Source organism: Ovis aries, chromosome 2, assembly GCF_016772045.2.
Source record: "Ovis aries strain OAR_USU_Benz2616 breed Rambouillet chromosome 2, ARS-UI_Ramb_v3.0, whole genome shotgun sequence".
In the NCBI taxonomy this organism is placed as follows: Eukaryota; Metazoa; Chordata; class Mammalia; order Artiodactyla; family Bovidae; genus Ovis; species Ovis aries.
In genome coordinates this window covers 111,845,974-111,864,469 of record NC_056055.1, presented here as the reverse complement: position 1 = coordinate 111,864,469, position 18,496 = coordinate 111,845,974, and the positions used below count along the sequence as shown (strand labels likewise).

General features: G+C 48.8%; 1 protein-coding gene and 1 long non-coding RNA gene across 6 annotated transcripts in view; one reads left to right on the top strand and one right to left on the bottom strand.

Annotated features, from left to right (window-relative positions):
• Nucleotides 1-18,496, bottom strand: part of SH3RF1 (SH3 domain containing ring finger 1) — a 157,440-nt gene that overhangs the window by 31,589 nt on the left and 107,355 nt on the right. For all 5 annotated transcript variants that reach the window (XM_027964644.2, XM_042243566.1, XM_015093285.3 and 2 more), the window contains exons 3-4: nt 13,572-13,847; nt 12,735-12,830 (exon numbers count right to left, since the gene is read on the bottom strand). In XM_027964644.2, the coding sequence (XP_027820445.1) occupies nt 12,735-12,830; nt 13,572-13,847 (372 nt within the window). The remainder of the gene's footprint in view (nt 1-12,734; nt 12,831-13,571; nt 13,848-18,496) is intronic.
• On the top strand, nt 1,736-7,657 carry LOC121818679 (uncharacterized). Its single transcript, XR_006058704.2, has 2 exons — nt 1,736-6,971; nt 7,336-7,657. It is a non-coding gene; the product is annotated as an uncharacterized LOC121818679 (long non-coding RNA).

The window sequence follows — 18,496 nt, the reverse complement described above, 5'->3', positions numbered from 1 at the left end:
ATGGATCACAACGCCACTGTGCTGGGGATGGGGGCTGGGCTGCTAGGAAGGGGCAGCCGTATTCCAGCACCATCATGGCATGTGGCCAAGAGACCCAGGATTCACGATGTTGCCCTCTACGGCCACACCACCCCGAAAACACCCGATCTCATCAGAATTCATGCTGCTGCCTAAATCCTTCTTACCCCAAACCCATCACCCAGTGAGACAGAAGACCCGCTCTGCGATGCTAGAGCTCAGGGGTCCGGGCACACCTCCTTCCACGGTGAGCCAATCAGACAGGAAAGCAAGGACCTGATGACTCTCCATGGAATGTCATGGAATTCCGTTTCTTCAAGCACACACACACACACACACACACACACACACACACACACACACACTCACACACACATGCGGTTTCGTTGTGCTTACACACTGTTGGAATGCAATCTGATTTCAAGTTGGCCACAGGCTGTACGTGGCCTTTGCTGACCTGGCTGCCCTGTGACATCTTAGGAGCTAAAACCTCTCAGCCAGCCCCAGGGGTCAGCGATCTCCCAGAGGAAGTCTGTCTGAACTTCTGTGCAGCTTTCTCTGAACAGCCTTCTCTGGTCACAATCCGTGTTCATGAACACACTCCCCACCCTCAGGACACCTGTTCTGTGCCCTAGAACACCCTCCCCCAGCCCTGTGTGTGGACCAGCAGGGATGCATGGGATTGGTCTATCTGAAAACCGATAATGTCCCCTTTGGGGAAACTCTGAAACAGAGAAAGAATTAGTCTAACGAGAGGCATAAATAAGCATGGGGAAAAATACTGACATAATAACAAGGCAATTTAAGAAATACGAAGATACTTTGTGTGTGTGTGGTTGGCCTGTTTCTCAAAGAGAATACTGTCTTTTTAAAAGAGAGGACTTCACTTTTTCTAAACGAGAACAGAAAAATCTAATGAGAACAAAGCTGAATAGTCACCGTGTTCCATAAAGCTTTACAGGGGACTTGGTCTCTAGATTCTGAGCATCAGAGCATGGACACAGTAGGTCTGCATAGAGGAACCTTGTCTAATTCATAACCGAGTGTTTGCTCCTCAACGGGATGGGTTTTCAATAAAAGGCAAATAAAGACTTTAAATATAGATTATATAAGTAATGTGTTTGTTATTTTAAACAGGAAATGGTGTCGATTATCATGAGTGAAAGGTGACAGGCCTCGGCCAGCTTCCGCCTGCATCTCCTCCCCTGACCATCCTGGACCTGTTTCCCAGACCTCTTCTGTTCGACAGTTCAGAACACTCCCTTGCATGTACTTTCCATGGAGATGTTGTTAATTAAGCACCTGCCTGGCTAATTTTAACACAAAAGAAACTAAACTCTCTCCACTGACAGCATCTCATGAGAAGCCTTTCCTGTGAACAGAGGCAGGATGGTTGTGCGGTGCCCACCCATCTCCTTCTGTGCACCCTGCCTGCACAGCCACATCCACAAGGCAAACTCCCCAAAGTGAAGCTGTCAGGTTCAAGTGCAGGCTAAAGCATTTTTGAATGATACTGCCAAGCTGCACTTTCAAAAAAGCATCCATTCTCATCACCTCTGACAAAAAAAGTGAATAAAAAGTCCCTGTTTCGCATACTGTTAGCAGTATCAGGCGTTACTGATGTTTTGTTAAAATTTCTAACAGTTATAGTATTAGGCATTACCATTAAAAAAAAAAATCTCTATCAGATGAAGAGGCAATTTTCATTTTCTTTTGTTTCTCTCTATTGATGAGATTAAGTATGTTTTTCTCTTTCCCTAGGAATTGCTCATTCCCACACTGTCCATTTTTCTATTGAGTTGGTATTTTTCTTAGACATTTATGAGTTCTCTTTATATAGAATGTGAATGTTTCTCTAATATACTGGAATATTATGTATGCATGCATGTATATACATATACAAGAGTATATATATCCTCCTCGGAAGAAAAGCTAGGGCAAACCTAGACAGTGTATTAAAAAGCAAGACACCATTTTGCTGGCAAAGGCCCATCTAGTCAAAGCTATGGTTTTTCCAGTAGGTATGTACGGATGTGAGAGTTGGACCATAAAGAAGGTTGAGCATAAAAGAACTGATGCTTTCAAACTGTGGTGCTGGAGAAGACTATTGAGAGTCCCTTGGCCTGCAAGGGGATCCAACCAGTCAATCCTAAAGGAAATCAACCCTGAATATTCACTGAAAGGACTGAGGCTAAAACTGATGCTCCAATCCTTTGGCCACCTGATGCGAAGAACTGACTCACTGGAAAAGACTTTGATGCTGGGAAAGATTGAGGGCAAGAGGAGAAGGGGACAACAGAGGATGGGATGGTTGGATGACACCATTGACTCTATGGACATGCACCTGAACAAACTCTGGGAGAGGGTGACGGACAGGGAAGCCTGGTGTGCTGCAGTCCATGGGGTCGCAAAGAATCAGACACGACTTAGCAACTGAACAACAATATATACCCACTGAGTTAGAAATGTTGTTCCAATTCAGCTTTTAACTTGATATATATTTGTCATACATAAATATTTCTTGGATGTGCAAATTTATTCATCTTTTCCATTATGGTATCTTAAGCTAACATCATACTTTAAAAATCTTCTTTTTCTACAATTATTTTTTAAAAATAAAATCACTTTTCTCCCAGTGTACTTATGGTTCCTCCCTTTGTCCTTCTGGGTGTCTTAACCATGTGGACATTTTGTTTTGAGTAAAGACAGAGACAGGGACAGAGCGTTCTCCCTTCCATGTGGCCCAGCAATTTACATTACCCCATCTTTTCCTGCCAGCTCTGAAAACCCACCTTCACAAGTGAGGGTCTCAACAGAGACCCTTCTGCTGCACTGCCAGGCCAGTGCCCATCCCCAGGGAAGATGCTGTGTGGTGGGAACTCACGCCTCAGCCCCCTTGAAGCAGAAATGAAAAGTGTCTGCCTCACATTACAGTCCTCTGCAAGGTGCTTTCACGCAGCGGCAATGGGGATTTTGTATGTTCATCAGTCGTTCATGGTTTTCTGCAATTTGCGTAACAAGGCTTTTGTTTCTGGATGATCTAAATACAAAAGCAAGCTTTTCTTTATTCATAAAACAAGGCTCCCCCAGAGCAGACGAATAACCAGCAGACTGGAAGGGTTACTCAGGAGTGTCTTTAAATGGGTCCGAAAAAGCCTTCCCCAGGTAGCAGCTCCATTTAGATGTCTGTACAGATCTGGTGAAAGAAGAAAAACGCTGGGGTCCCAGAACCATCAGCGGGTGGGGGTGGGGAGGGCGGCCTCTAGACCAGAGCTACCCAGAGAAGCGGAACAGGAGCCACAGGTGTGGTGTGGAATTTTCCAGTAGCCCCATTTTAAACAATAAAAAGCAGCAGGTAAAATTAATAACGCACTTTATTTCATAAAACTCAGATATCACCACTATGGCGTGTAATCAATATGAGAGATTTTGAGATGGGCACATTCTTTTTTCGTACGAGTTTTGCCACCCAGTGTGCTCTGGGCAACTGCCCCACATCCCAGCCGAGACAGGTGCAGCGTGAGTGTGGCCCCCCAAGATGCACGGGGAGCTCAGGGGCACCTCCTATGGTTCACTGAACACAAGGAAGTGTGGGACAGGAAGGACCTCAACGGTACCCGCCCCACGCAGTGGCGTCAGAGGCGTCCTGAGCTGGCACAGCTGGCTGAGCACACAGTACCCCAGCCCCATGTGCCACAGGACCGGGAAGGGCACTCTGGGACCCGTCTCACGCCCAGTCAGGAGGGGCAGCCCCAGCCCCTGAGCTCTGAGCGCATGTTAATTGTCCTCCCCTCTGGTGGGCCTGGCTGTCAGAAAATAAATACACTGGAAGGCTCTGGAACATTCTTTTTCAGGTTTCTGATTTTGAGATGTAAGAGATGAAGCGGGGGGAGCACACCATCAAAAGCCAGAAAGGATTTTCGTTCAGGAAGCTGAGGAAAGTACTCTCCAGAAAGCCACACTCTGAGCCTGGAGGTGAAAGGCCCAGGGGGACTCGGGTCTCTGTCTCCACAGCTGAGTAGTCCTGGGGGACGTTCAAATGAGGTTTCTGTTTTCTCAGGAGCAGGATGGGGACCTCTGCCCTGCGTACCCAGGGGCAGGGGAACGCGCATCACCACCGTGGCGTAACACCCAGACGCCCCTGCCCTCATCATGACCTGAGACCCAGCCTGCCCGTCACCTGTCCTGTCTCCACATGCGTCTCCTACTTTTCAGACATCACACACAGCTGGACTTGACGATCTAGAAAGTTTTACATACGTACGATGTACAAATGCCTTTCCTCACCCCTTCAGAGCACACAGAGGCCGAGACCTCAGGCCTACGACTACTGTCAGACCTAGAGGGGACATCCCCTGCCCCTACGTTCTCTGAGCGACTGTCACAAGCCCAGCAAGCTACACACTTAAGCTTCTGTAAAATACCTTGATTTTTCCATCTGAACAACAATTGAAACAAAAGCAGGCTGCAGCAGTCTTAGGAGACTCAAATTCGATCCCCAGGTCGGGAAGATTCCCTGGAGGAGGAGATGGAAATCCACTCCAGTATTCTTGCCTGGAGAATTCCACGGACAGAGGAGCCTGGTGGGCCACAGCCCATAGGGTTAGAAAGAATCAGACACGACCGAAGTGACTTAGCACACACGCACGCGCTCTGCAAGCCAAGTGTGGACGCCCTGCAAGTATTGCTCGCTGGGGTCTCTGCAGGGGCAGGAAACTCGGAGAAGACACAGGGCCAGGAGGGTGCCCAAAACCGCAGGTGAGAAGAAGACCCCCAGCCGCCAAGGAGGCAAGAGACGGGGGCAGTAGTTGTGATGGTAACTCTTACAAGGAAAGGGAGGAGGAAGCATCATGGCAGGAGTCGCCGGCATGGGGAAAACGAATCAAGAGGAGAGCAGAGGGGACACAGTTAGCCAGCAGTCGGGAGGGCGACGACCACAGGGAATTCTGGCAGGAAAGGGAGGGGGGGTGCAGACAGGGGAATGGCCTGCGGGACGTGAGAGGCTGCCCCCTCCCAGGACGCGGAGCCTGGCGGTGAACACCTGAAATGGAAAGCAGGCACACAGGCGTGGCCCAGCCCAGGTAAGCAGGTGCACGGGGAGGCCACACCAGGAGGGCCAGAGCCCCAGAGCTGCGCTGGGGCGTGGGACTTCCCTCTTCCTGCCACCTGCAGAGACACGATTGTTCACACAGCCATGAGGCAGGGAACCCGCCACGTCGCTGTCATCAGGGCCACCAGGGCGGCTGCTCCACACCTCCTGACTCAGTGACTGAAGCTCATCAACTTCACCGCAGGGGCCGGTCCCCAGGGCCTCCACACTTGAGATGAAACAGACCACACACACGTGCAGAACAGGGCACACACGCATCCTGCTTCTCTCAGGACACAGGACAGGCCTCAACTCTTGCTTAATAGAAAGCCTCAGTTACTACCAAATTTAGTATGTACTTAACAATGTACTAAGGATTTCAAATGACAAAACTTAAGGCCTTAAAATATGGTGGCTTTGATTAAGGTATGATTTCCCTCTTAAAAAAGGCAACCTCAGTAATCTGACATTGTTGAATATTTCTTCACTTCTGAAAATCAACCTTCTGGGTGTTCAAACTTGAAAAGCTGTCATTATTCTTGATAAAATATCCTCAACACTTCTCAAGTGAAGCTTGAAGATCATAGTGACTCTGTGCTAGCCTTACGAAGACTAGCTCTCAGCACATGAGTTCAGAGGCAACAGCAAGGCAGGGGGTCTAGGGCAGACCCAGGCTGTTGGAGAAAGACTACAAATCACCTCTCAGTTACTGGATGGGTGTCCCCAAACAAGACGCTTAACTTATTTTAAAAACGGAAAAATAACTACAGTGTAGCTCCCAGAATCATTTCACAGTCACAAAAACTGGTGGAGAGTGGCACTCTATTTGTGCAGAGAAAGGCAGAATCAGACATGTACTGTCATTAAAGCACACAGAGCAGGAAGGAAAGAATATTTACCAAGATGATATGTGATGGGCCTAAGAGTTATTTCTCCCTAACTCCTCTGCAACACGATTGTATCAGAGAAATAAAATGATTAACAGTATTCTTCACATACGACAAGGCTCCCAGGAAAACACGGAATCCTGCACACACATCACTACCCTCTAGGCACAAGCCAGGCTGTAAGAACAGACAAGCTGCAACCAGGGAAATCTGATGTAAGGACTTTGTGTTTTGTTTCCACAAAGGAGAATCAGGAAAGAACAGCTTCCTGAGAAAGGACAGTTTCCATCAGGACCCTGAAGAGAGGTGTGTTTCCACAGACACATGGACAAAGCAACATCCCTGATGAGTTGTAAAGACAGAAATTCCAAGGGACCAGCCTAGTGAGGGCCCAAGGGAATGCGGCCAGGCTAAAGAACTGGTGGACTCCGGAGGAAAGCACGGCATACATCAGACACCAGCTGGTCACTCACGTGGCCTCTGCTCCAGGCTCGACAGGACGCGAGCACGTTCATGTTCTATGGAACTGCCTGCTCATGCAGCGAGAAATAAGCAAACATTAACCCATCTTTAGAATCTCAGCTCTCAGAGGGTTTTCCTCATGGAAAACAAAGGGAAACTCTTAAACGGGAAAGAGGCTGCTGCGTAATAGAGCGTAAACTGCCGAGTAAACCCTGGCCTGATTTCCTTTTTTTCTGAGTAGGTCTGGGCAGGTTGCCTCCAGCTGTCCACAGTGAGCAGGGTTTTTCCTGGCGTCTAGAGCCGACCTGCCCTGAGAACTTCAGAGTACTAGACCTCACTTCCGTCACTGTGGTAAAACGAAATGCCACTATTACACCAAGCTGACAGCACTCAGAAGACCTGAGAAGCCTCCGGACAGGGCAGAGCTCATGCGCTGAAGACACTGCTCAACGCAGGGCTGGCAGACTTGGCCAGCTCGACTTGCGGATGGATGAACATACGATGCTGGGCATTCAGTAAGTCTCCCTCGTTGATTCCTAAACCATATCTCTGAATTGCATTTATAAAACTTAATTTACCTCAGAACTGAAGGAGAAAGGCTTCCTGACTTTCCAACAACTTCATAGAAACTACTTCAGAATTGAAGGGGTATTGGGGAAGCCAAGCAATACAGTAAGTCTCTTTACAACTTCTCCCCAATTTTCCTACACTTCTCGTTTTAAAAAATGATTTCAGTGAATTGAACATTTCACTTTTGCATCTGAAAGGAAAACAATACTCCCTTAACTGTGAATGACAGAATATCCTTTTATATTGTTTGGTCTGCTCTGACTGAGAGAGCAAAGCCAACGGCTCTGACCCTTGGCTCTCATTCTCTAGGGCAAAGACTCTAGGTGAAGGAGTAAAGTGAACCGTGCTCTTCGCTCCTCTGAGGGGCACCTTGGCAAATGCCAGCTCTGCACCTAAACCTCCATGGGTAACTCCCTGGAACACGGACGACGTTTCCCAAGCCCCTACGTCCACAGCTCTCACTCCCCTGAAAGGCGCACCTATGCTCCTGGAGATACACACGTGGTCTTCTCTAGTCAGGGCTGATGACACACTTCTGGTCTCTGGCCACAGAAGTATCTCCCAAGATTTGTCTACAGGCTGATTCTGAAAGCTGAAAACAACAAACAACACATAATCACTATGCCTTCGACATGCATGGTTTGCTGTGTGTCACTGATAACTCCATAAAGTTAATTTAGAAAAATGAGGATCCTTCACAATTAGGCTACCCGACTTCTGCTCAAAGTGGGCCAAAGGAATAGGGCCAAGCTGCTGAAAATTCATCTCACAAACAATCAGGGAGACGACCTGGAGAGGCTGCAGGATCTAATCCACAGGGTGTCAGTACCGTTTCCTTGGTCTGGAAAAGTCTAAACTGGGCATAACCAAGCACTCATCCAGCTCCATTTAAAAACGAACAAACAAAACCAAAGAACTTCCAGAAGTCACTAGAGAGACTCTGTGCTTCGAGGATGGTGGTGTCCGAATGTAACACTAAGATAACTTGGCAAGAAAATGTCAGTTCTCGCTGAAAGAGGTGAAGGTCAGCAACACCCAAGTCCAGTTCATTTCCGGTGTCAGCTCACCAGGTCCTTAGGCTGCCCACTCAACTGGCGTTCGGTGAGGCGACTAGGAGTGGAGCTGTGCACGGCAGCCCAGGTGAGCCAGAGGGAAAGACACTGGGCCCAGGAGCTCAGGTCCCACCAAGCGGTGCACAGGGCAGAGGGCAACACCCACAGAGGAGACACAGACGGGGGACACTGTGCGGTGCAGAAAAGACAAGGGCAGCGGTGACGGCTGCAGTCACCCCGCAGCACACACACATCTCACGGGTGCAGGCAATGCGCAGCACTGCCAGCCCAGCTCACCCCGCGGCTCTGCTTCACAGATGAGGACACAGTCACTCCACAACCGCTGGTCCAGCCAGGACTGGGGTCCTGGCCCTCTGGGCTCAGAGCCCAAGTTCTTTCAGGACCATAGCGCCCTCTGTGTGAGGCAGGGCAGCTGCAGAGGAAGAATCACTCTGCAGGAGGCGCCGAGGGCAGGCGTGCCTGCAGAGGGGTCACCGGCCGAGATCTAACTGAGGGATACATCCTCCCACACACACACACCACCCCGCCCCTGCCAGCACCAACCACAGAACAAGACTGCAGTCCAACAGGCCATGCCCACTTCCCGCCACCTCCACTTTCACATTCCAGCTGTAGCAGAGTTGCTAACTAAATTTTTGTTGGAAAAACTGAGTGATAGTTTACATGCATGACTAGATTTAATGAAAATGCACAGCTCATAAGCCCACAATACGCAACAATGTCTGAGTATCGTCCAAAATGCCATATTTAGCACTTACTTCATCCCAACTTTTGGCATGCTGAGAATCATGTCATCTTTGTCCAAATGACCCTGAAATGTGAGTGAGTCAGCTCTGAATTAATGAGGGCGTTAAAATCTTCCGTGTGGTTTTAGAGGAGCCTGGTATTTCTGAACAAAGAAAGTAGCAAGCTACTGGTTTCTTCTGAAACCACATTCAGTCCTTGACAAACACAGCCTTTTACACATATCTTGATGTGGTTTCTCCAAGAGTCCCCTGGGTTTCCCCAGGGAACGTCTATCTTCCTTCCTTCCTAGTTTCCCACGTCCAGGGAGATTCATCCAAAGAACAGAATCCACAGCATCGAGGCTCCGATGAGCAAGTCTCCGGGGGGGTATGATGCGATCAAGGCAAAGACCCCTCCTCTTCAGAGCCCTGAGGGGCAGAATTGGAGGACATTCACATGGCCTTTCTCTTCCTGCTCACTTCCCACCAGACTCTCCTCTGTTCAAACCCTGAAGATTCTGGTACTTTAATCAGAGGTCATTTGTCACCTCTTGTGACACAGGTCAGGAGCAGGATACACAGTCCTGGTGCTGGAGGGGGGTAGGATTGAGACAGGAGATGGAGGGAGGGGTGGGGGTCACAGGGGAGGGGACAGCACCCCAGGAGTGCCTCTAACGCCCTGGGTTCCCCACTCAGCTCTCTCCTCACCCACTGCTGATGCTCAGCTCCCGACTTGAGCCCAAGATCCTGCAGCAGGCCCACCCCCAGCCCCCCACCCCCGCCATCCCGGTCAGAGTTGCTGCCTCAGGCAAGTCCCGCCCGCAGGCATCTCTGCAGACCAGCCGCCCAGCAGGACCTGGGGTTCCAGCCCTGCTGGTGAGGCTGTGACAGCCCGCATGCTGCTCTGGAGACTTGGCCCTGAGCTGACTTCCTCATGGGATGGGACACTGGGGCCCTTAAGGACTGTGCGGCTGTCCTCTGGGTCACGTCTAATCTGAGCTCTGGACCGCAGTGCACAGGACACAGCGGGGTCAGGGCCCCTGAGATGCCTCATCACACGTACCTGCTCGATCCTCAGGAGTAAGTCTGGGGCAGCACCGTGCAAAAGTCAGAGGCCCCTAACACGGTGCAGACCTCAACGTGTGTCTGCAAGGTGTAAGAAACAATTTACAACTGGGTCTCTGTAACATCGTCTGTTTTTACAGCGGGGACAGTCTGAGCCCTGAAGGGGTTTATGGAGCAAGAGGAAGACATTACGCAGGAAAGAGCCCCAGTTTGTGATTCCCAACACTAGCTGGGTTCACTCCATGTGAGGCTGGCCTGTACAGCCACCTGTCCTTTACTTGAACAGTTGAATTTTGTAGGTTGCTATTGAAATCTAGCCTCCTCCCCTACAGGCTGAACCCCATGCCAATCTCCAGGTGCCAGGAATGTCCATCCAACGGCCAGACATCAACGACAAGCTCACAGTCCCCACCCTCCCCCCAAGAGAGACGATCTGTTCACTCGTCTCAACTGGCAAAACAGCAGTTCAAATGAGGAAACTACTCTTGTGAAATTAAGAGGCAGGAGAACACAAGTACTTTAACCTGGGCAGACGCTTGTCTTCCCAACCAAAGTCAGAGTAAACAATCCTCACGACTCAAGCGACTCTCAGTGACTCTGGGTTTGCTGTGGGTGGATCATTCATGCCCGTCACTCAATTCTACACCCGCCCGGTAACAAAAGCACGGTAGTCCTCTTGCACACCTGCCTGGTGTGGAGGCCAGCACTTGCACGCCAAGTGCTGGCTTGTAGCTCAGCTCACACAGGTGGAGACAGGCTCTCATTACTAAGCTCGTGTACCCACGCTCCCAACAGTAACCATCCAAATACCTGGAAACGCGTGTAACTTTCCATGACCACGGTTAGAATACATAAACAATGTACAGGAAGGGTTACCTGAGAGCTGAGAATTTCCTCTGTTCTTTACTTCCAAAGAAGGAAAAACAATTGTAATAAACAAGAACATTTGAAGGATATGAACAAAACTCAAGGTGTGTACACAATCTGAATTACCTTTCCACGGTTACATGGTAGTCAAAGTAGTTTATTATGAAAACGGGGCCATCTCACTGTCTACAGGGAGACTGAACGATGGCTCTAACGACACAATTTGTCATTCTTGTTCTCAGGATCATGTCAAAGCAAATGCCTCAGGTGAAAAGGCACAAACGTGATGTGGTTTTACTTTGATACATGCTTAAGATACATGCGTTGACATCTTAAAAACAGAATCACCTTCAATTTCCCAACAGCCTATGTGCCTCTTACTTTCTGGCCTGTGCACACATTGGTCATCCTGCGTGAGTGTCCTTTCTGCTGTAAAAAGGCACCTTTTCCATTTTCTTGGTGAAGCGCTACCTACCTAACCACAGAGACATCGCTAAGAACTTGCTTCTTCCCAGAAGCCTTCTGGGATCTCAGCTAACCTTGCAGGGTTGTCTGGGCTGGTGTTTCAGTCTCTGAAACGTCTTCAACTTTGTTTTTAGCATTAAATCCTTTTTTTAAAAAAATTATGTTTATTTTTTAATTGATGGAAAATTGCTTACAATTTTGTGTTGGTTTCTGCCACACAACAACGTAAATCAGTCATAACTATATATAAATACCCCTTTGTTTTTTGTATGAAACTCTTATGACTAAAGGACATGAAACTTTATTATATATGATGTTACAAAGTGAAAGTGAAGTCATTCAGTCATGTCCGACTCTTTGCGACCCCATGAACTGTATCATGCCAGGGTTCTCTCTGTCTATGGGATTCTCCAGGCAAGAATACTGGAGTGGGTTGCCATTTCCTTCTCCAGGGGATCTTCCCAACCCAGGGACTGAACCCGGGTCTCCCTCATTGCAGGCAGACTCTTTACCATCTGAGCCACCAGGGAAGCCCATGATGTTACAAGGCCTACTGTAAATTATAACTTCCTAGTTCATTTTTGGAGAAGGCAATGGCACCCCACTCCAGTACTCTTGCCTGGAGAATCCCAGGGACGGGGGAGCCTGGTGGGCTGCCATCTATGGGGTTGCACAGAGTTGGACACGACTGAAGAGACTTAGCAGCAGCAGCAGTTCATTTTTAATTTAGTTTGTTTATTCTTTAATATAACATATTACTTAGTACATACTCCTAAAGAGAGACTTTGCTGAATCGGATTGGCTGTATGTTTCTGAATAAAGCTGATTAAAGTGGGGAGGGTGGCTAAGTGGCTGCTGGGATGGACTTTGCTGAATCGGATTGGCTGTATGTTTCTGAATAAAGCTGATTAAAGTGGGGAGGGTGGCTAAGTGGCTGCTGGGATGAAGTGTGGGCAATTCATCACTTAATTAATGCTGACTGGAGGCTACGCTGCAAATCAGTGTTTGAGTTCTGAGGTGTGGCACATAAACACAGAGATACACGCATCTCCCACCTTAGTCAGGACCTCACCACCCACCCTCTGACCCCAAAACTGCAAATGGAACCCAGAGGCTACAGGCGGCTCAGGGTCCCCACTCGACAGACACGCCAATGCTCTTGGCAGGCGACAAAGTACAGAGCTCAAACATCTCACAGTCCCCCGGTCCTCAGGAACTGTAAGGCAGGATAGAGGGATTCCATCCCACAATCTAGAGCAGGGGCATTCCTGGGGCTTTCTGCTATGAGGGCTTTTTATTCCCTTAAGTAGACTAGGTTTTTGTCTTTCTTTGTTCCCTAGTTTTATCCAAGAAAGGGATATGCAACACTGTATCACTTAAGTGTGCAACAGTGAGGCAACGAGTGTGTATACTGAGAAATGATGGTGAGGACTCCTGAATACTCACCCTGCACACAAGACTGCTCCGCTAAGCAGGATACTAACAAGACTGATGCTTCCACACACTGACTCACCTCAACATATGAAATTGGGAATATTCCTATTTTGTCTGCCAGCATGCCTTCAGCCCAGTTTTCATCCACTCTGCGGATCACAGTTAGAACGTCGTCCTGAAGAGACATCAACAGACATTACTCCTCCCGACCCTAGGAAGCGTGCCACCTAATTTTCTTTTTAACAGGAGACTCAAGTTGTAAGAGCACACGAATTAAGACGCCATGCCATGTCTTTGGGATGTGACCACAATGAGGTGATGAACTGAAGGGCACCAGACCAGACTAGCAGCCTGTCGGCACCCGCCACCCCACCCACGCCCTGAACTCCCGTTCTAGATGGACTCTCAGGCTCTGCTCACCTTCTCTCCGATAAAACATCAAAAGCCCATTGAAATGTACATCCTACTGTTTTTCTTTACCAAAAACACACAACATTCTGGTCAAAATCCCAGAGCATTTTATCAATTCAGTAGATACAGTCTGGTATGCTTTTCAGCAAAGAAATTTACATATAAAATAAGGAAGTAATGATGCTTCACTTTGTTATTCATAATTCAGGGAATTAAAATCCCCGAGTGGCATGCACCCACCCGAAAACATAGCTTAGAATTACATTTAGGCCCGAAATATGAAAATGATACCATACAGCGCGTCAACCAAAATCATCTTTCATAGAGAACACTCTGTGCACAAAATTACTGTCTTTCTGATCTGAGAAGTCTGCTTCCACATATTTTTAGAAGCACAGAGAGAGAGTTCACATAAAACTATTGTCTTTTTTTGTACAGGCCATAGTTCATGCATGGAGGTACACAGAAGAGCTGGCAGACAGAAGGCAATGTGCTCTAACTTTACCTTTGCAAACGGAAGGCAATCTTTGTCAGCTTCCTTGTCTTTAACTTCAAAGTCATAAAGTGCTTTGCACTGAGGCGGGGGCTGAGGTAACGGTTTGATGATCTGCACGAAGTTGGTGGGGAAGAAGCCGTGGACGCCGCCAACCTCTCCGTGGTACCAGTTCTCATCCACCTGTCGCCGCAGGACAATGATGTCGCCTTTGCTGAACTTTAGGTCCCCGGGCTCCTTGCCTTCGTAGTTGTATAATGCTTTGGCACATGGTAACTGAGGTATTCCCTGAAGGAAAGAGGGGAGTTTTAATGAAAGCACTGTCCCAAAATGTCTGAAAATTCAACTGTTTCACTGTGGTTGTTAATAGGTCCAGATCAAATACACACTTTGTCTTAGGAAGACAATCCCACATAAAAAACTGCATGTGTGTGTGTGCCACCAAGAGCAAACAAAACCATGTCACACGAGGAAATAACAGCAGACACCCCTGGACCCTGAGGAGGCACTCTATTCCTAAGGCTAATGTGGCCAGGCTTCCACCCTATTCAGGGTTTTTAGGATGTGGAATACCGCTAAGCTGGCTTCCTGGCACAAAATTCAAAAACTCATTGAAAACTTAAATTCTGACATTAACTGCACCAAAAAGAAGGCTGAGTGCCAAAGGCTGCAAGGAGGTCAATCCTAAAGGAAATCAACCCTGAATATTTGTTGGAAGGACTGAAGCTGAAGCTGAAGCTCCACACCTTCGGCCACCTGATGCGAAGAGCCGACTCAAGAGAAAAGATCCTGATGCTGGGAAAGATTGAAGGCAGGAGGAGAAGGGGACAGCAAAGGACGAGACGGTTGGATGGCATCACTAACTCAATGGACATGAGTTTGAGCAAGTTCCAGGAGATGTGAACGACAGAGAAGCTTGGTGTGCTGCAGACCACGGGGTTGAAAAGAGTTGGACACGACTGAGCAACTGAACAGCAAAGATCGCCCAGTACTTTCAGCACAGTGAGTGGCAGGAGTAAACTTCAGGCAACAGCCTGGTTATACCCTGGTGCCTGCAACCGGAAACACACTGCCTCGCGTGTTGGGTTCGTTCAGTGACCAGGAGCCCTGCAGAAGGCAGCCAGGGGTCGACGGCACTCTAACCCACCAACAGACGTTGGGCCCCTGGCCCTGTCTTGCTCCACTGGGCTGATTCAATTAAATTCCAAGAGACTGCAAAGTCAGTTTGTGCCAGACTTCCCCAAAGAAAACTTCCTGTATTAAATAAAATGAATCTCACCCTGATTTCAAACCCAGCAAAGTTCACTGATTTTTAAAAGGCTGGTCCCCACAGAGACTGCCGACAATGAAGGATAAAGAGTAAAGCGATTGAAAAGCAAGCAAGACCGCATTTTCCTTGTGCCAAAACCATCCTGAGAGCTGGGAGCCACAGGGGCCCCTCGGTCACCTCCTGGAAAGGCTGGGGGTTGCAGCCTCGCCTGGCCCCCAGACCTTCGGCCGCCTTCCCAAGCTGCTTCCCGGGCAAGGGCCCCCGCATCCGCGGAGTTTACATTTCACTTGGCTACATATGAAAGGGAGGCTCAGGGGCAGAGCCGGCCAGAGAGAGCCAGAGGCGGCGGCTGGGCATCGCAGGCAATGTGAGCTTTGACAACAGTTCTTAACCCAAAAACACACTTCAGTAAACAGTGACTGCTTTCCTCCTCTAAAAAAGAATAACTATGGCATGGGCCTGTTATACTTTTCTAATATTTTTGCTTCTCCATTATATATACAGGTATTTTATAGGACATTAAATCCTCATGAGAGCAGCACACGGACACTTCTGATTCACTGCTTTCCGGCCCATTTCTGCCCTATCAGGCGTACTCCAGTACATCTGGCAAAGAGCAGCATGGTGGTCTAGCTGAGGTCCTCACATGTAAATAAAACCTTCACTGCCAATTGATTTTATAGACTCTAAATGCCAGTGCCCAGATATAGATGCACAACAGTCCCTCTAAATTCAAATTCCTTCATGCATTTCTTACTGCTCCATAAAGTAAAAAAGATTCAATGGCCTACTAAAAAGAACATTCAGAAGATACTCTTGTCATAGGAACAGCAATAAAATGTGTAAAGTTTAATGACTGAGCTGTATCTCAATTGGTATAAACTCTGGCTGATTGCAACTTGACTTCCAGAAACTTCCAGAAAGAACTGAGCCCCCAGTGTGGGCGCCCTCCTGCCCCGGTTTCCACCCTCAGCAGGCGGGCCAGTCTGCTGTCACCATCTCCAGTCTCAGGGGCGCCTCGGCTCCGTGCTCCTGTCTGAATGTCTGTGTGCCCCTGTGATGCGGATGCTGAAGCCCACCCCCTTAAAGGCAATGCTGGAGAGCTAGGTGCTCAGGGCACGAGGCGGGGCCCTCAGCAGTGCAATTAGTACCCCAGAAGCTCCCCAGTGAGGGCGCAGCAAGGGGCACAAGCAGTGGACAGGAGGGACTCCTCCAGACAGCTGGTCCTGGACTTGCCAGATGCTACAGTGTGAGAAATCGTGCTTGTCATTTACAAGCTGCGCCATCTGGGGTGTTTTACAAGGCAGCCTGGACGGACTGACAGTCTTCCACTGGAGCTTACCAAGGGCACCCAGCCCCCACCACGTTCCTACCTGGAGGGTCCCCAGTATGTCCCCAGAGGGACACATTCTGAGGTGACAAGGAGGCCGGCTTTCCCCCCTTACAGTTTCCTGTCTGTCTGGCACGGAAGCTTCTGTTGTTTGGAATCACCCATAAATAAGACCAAGTTCGGGGTTGGGTGAAGGTCCACAGGACGGTCCGTTTCCACACGTACTAGCCGCATCTGCTTTAGGACTAGACTGAATGCTGCTGCCTGGGGGAGGTCCCCACCCCACCCTCAGGGTAGGAGGAGGGGCTGCTCGTCCCAAGCCCACTGCACACCGTCCTCACTTGGCTCCCAGCCTGGTCCCCGTGAGACCAGGGTACCTGGGCACAGGGGCTGCAGGCTCCCATCTCTCCTCACGAGCACCCACCTGGGAGCCCGTGATCACAGCCCTGCTGGATGAATAAGGGAGGAATGAACCTCATCGCTGGTGGGCTGAGCACTGAACTGTGATGGCTACGTGGGAAAACCCACATCCACAGGGTCAGCTGCTTCAAAGACAATTCTGCGGTGGGTGAGGCTCACCAGCTACGGACACACGGACCATAACCCCCCTGCTTGTGAGTCATGCTCCGTGGGGATGCATGGCTGCACACCCGTGTGGCCTGTCCCCAGCACCTCCTCTGGGCCCAGCACGTGGTGGACACACACGGTGGACACAGGAAGAGCAGAGGGAGGAAGGAGGCTTGTCACTCCGCAGCCCCTGGGGCTGCCGGGGGGCCTGGCACCTGTGCACAAGGAGAACCCGGAGAAACGAGAGCCGCTGCTGCTAACTGGCGTCCCCCTCAGTGTGTGCTGCAGACAAAGCTGAAAACGTGACACGCTCTGGAAGGGGGCAGCTGAGGGCTTTGCACTGAGTGAACTGTTGGCCTCTGAAAAACGCGAAGCCAAGCCTGCAGCAAACCACAGCAAACAAACATCTTCCTTACAGACTCTTCTGGTGGTTATGAGGAAGCAGTCACACAGCTGATATATTGTATTTTTTCTTGGATGGCCTTAAACATGGAGCGCCCAACTGACAAACCATTACAGAAAACATCTTACAAATGTTTCAAAGGGAAGAGAGCTCTTGAGAATGCAGTCACTGAAATAAAATGAAGGGAACTCATGCCGCTCATCACCCTGTTAGTTTTCTGTTTCATCACATTTAATAATTATGATAACATTTTGCAGAGAGCAGCAAAATTTACTGGGAAAATTAGTGACAGTAACTTGATCTGCTGTCTTGAGGATTCATGGCAGAATGAGGGCTATTTCCTGGTAAAGCATCAACTATTTTATTTGGGAAACACCTGGATTCCCGGCAAGAGCCCTGCCCTTGCCTGCCTTTCCTCCCACCTGCCCCGGGGCCATGGGCAGACAGGGAAGAACGGCCCTGCCTGAGGGGCTCTGCAAGGCCCCGGTCCAACCCTCACAGAAAGCCAGGAAGGTGGGTGAGCCAGAAGCACAGGGGCAGGGGCATATGGGAGCAGGTTTCAATACTGAACAGGATGGTCAGGTGAGATCTCTAGTTCAACTGTCTGGGTTAGATTTTTCTTTTTTTTTGGTCCAGGGTTTTCATTGATGTAGTGGACAGAGATGCTCATATAATTTAAACATGACATTAAATGCGAAAGACAGTTCACAGTTTCAGAATTAAAACAGCACTGGAACAGACCCACACACATATGGACAATCAAGTAAACGTGTCAAGGCAATTTAACTAGGGAAAAGAAAGTCTTTTCAACAATGGATGTGGAACTCTTAGAAGTCCATAGGAGAAACCCCCATCTCACGCCACATATAAAAATAACTTGAGATGGATCTCAGAATCGAATGCAAAATCTAAACCTGTAAGTTTTCTAGGAAAACACACAGAATAATATCTTAATGATGAGTTAGGTCTCCTTTGCCCCCCCCCCCCCATCTTAACTAAACATTAAAATTTACAAGTTGAACTTTATCAAAACTGAAAAATTCTGTTCATCAAACGAGACAATAAAACTATAAAAATTCATGCTACATACAGGGGGAAAGACGTGCAATACCTGTATCTGACAAGGGACTTAAATTCAGAAATATGAAGAACTTCAAGTAAATAACAACCCACCAACCCAGCTGACAACCAAGCAGATCTGAACACACCCTTCAAAAAGGAACCGCAAAGGCACGCAACGTCCCCGGGCATCAGGGAAATATAAACTAAAACCACAATGAGTTATTGCTTCATACCCACTAGGATGATTAAAACTTAAAAGACTGACAACAGAAACTGTTAATGAAACAGAGCCAACAACTCACACA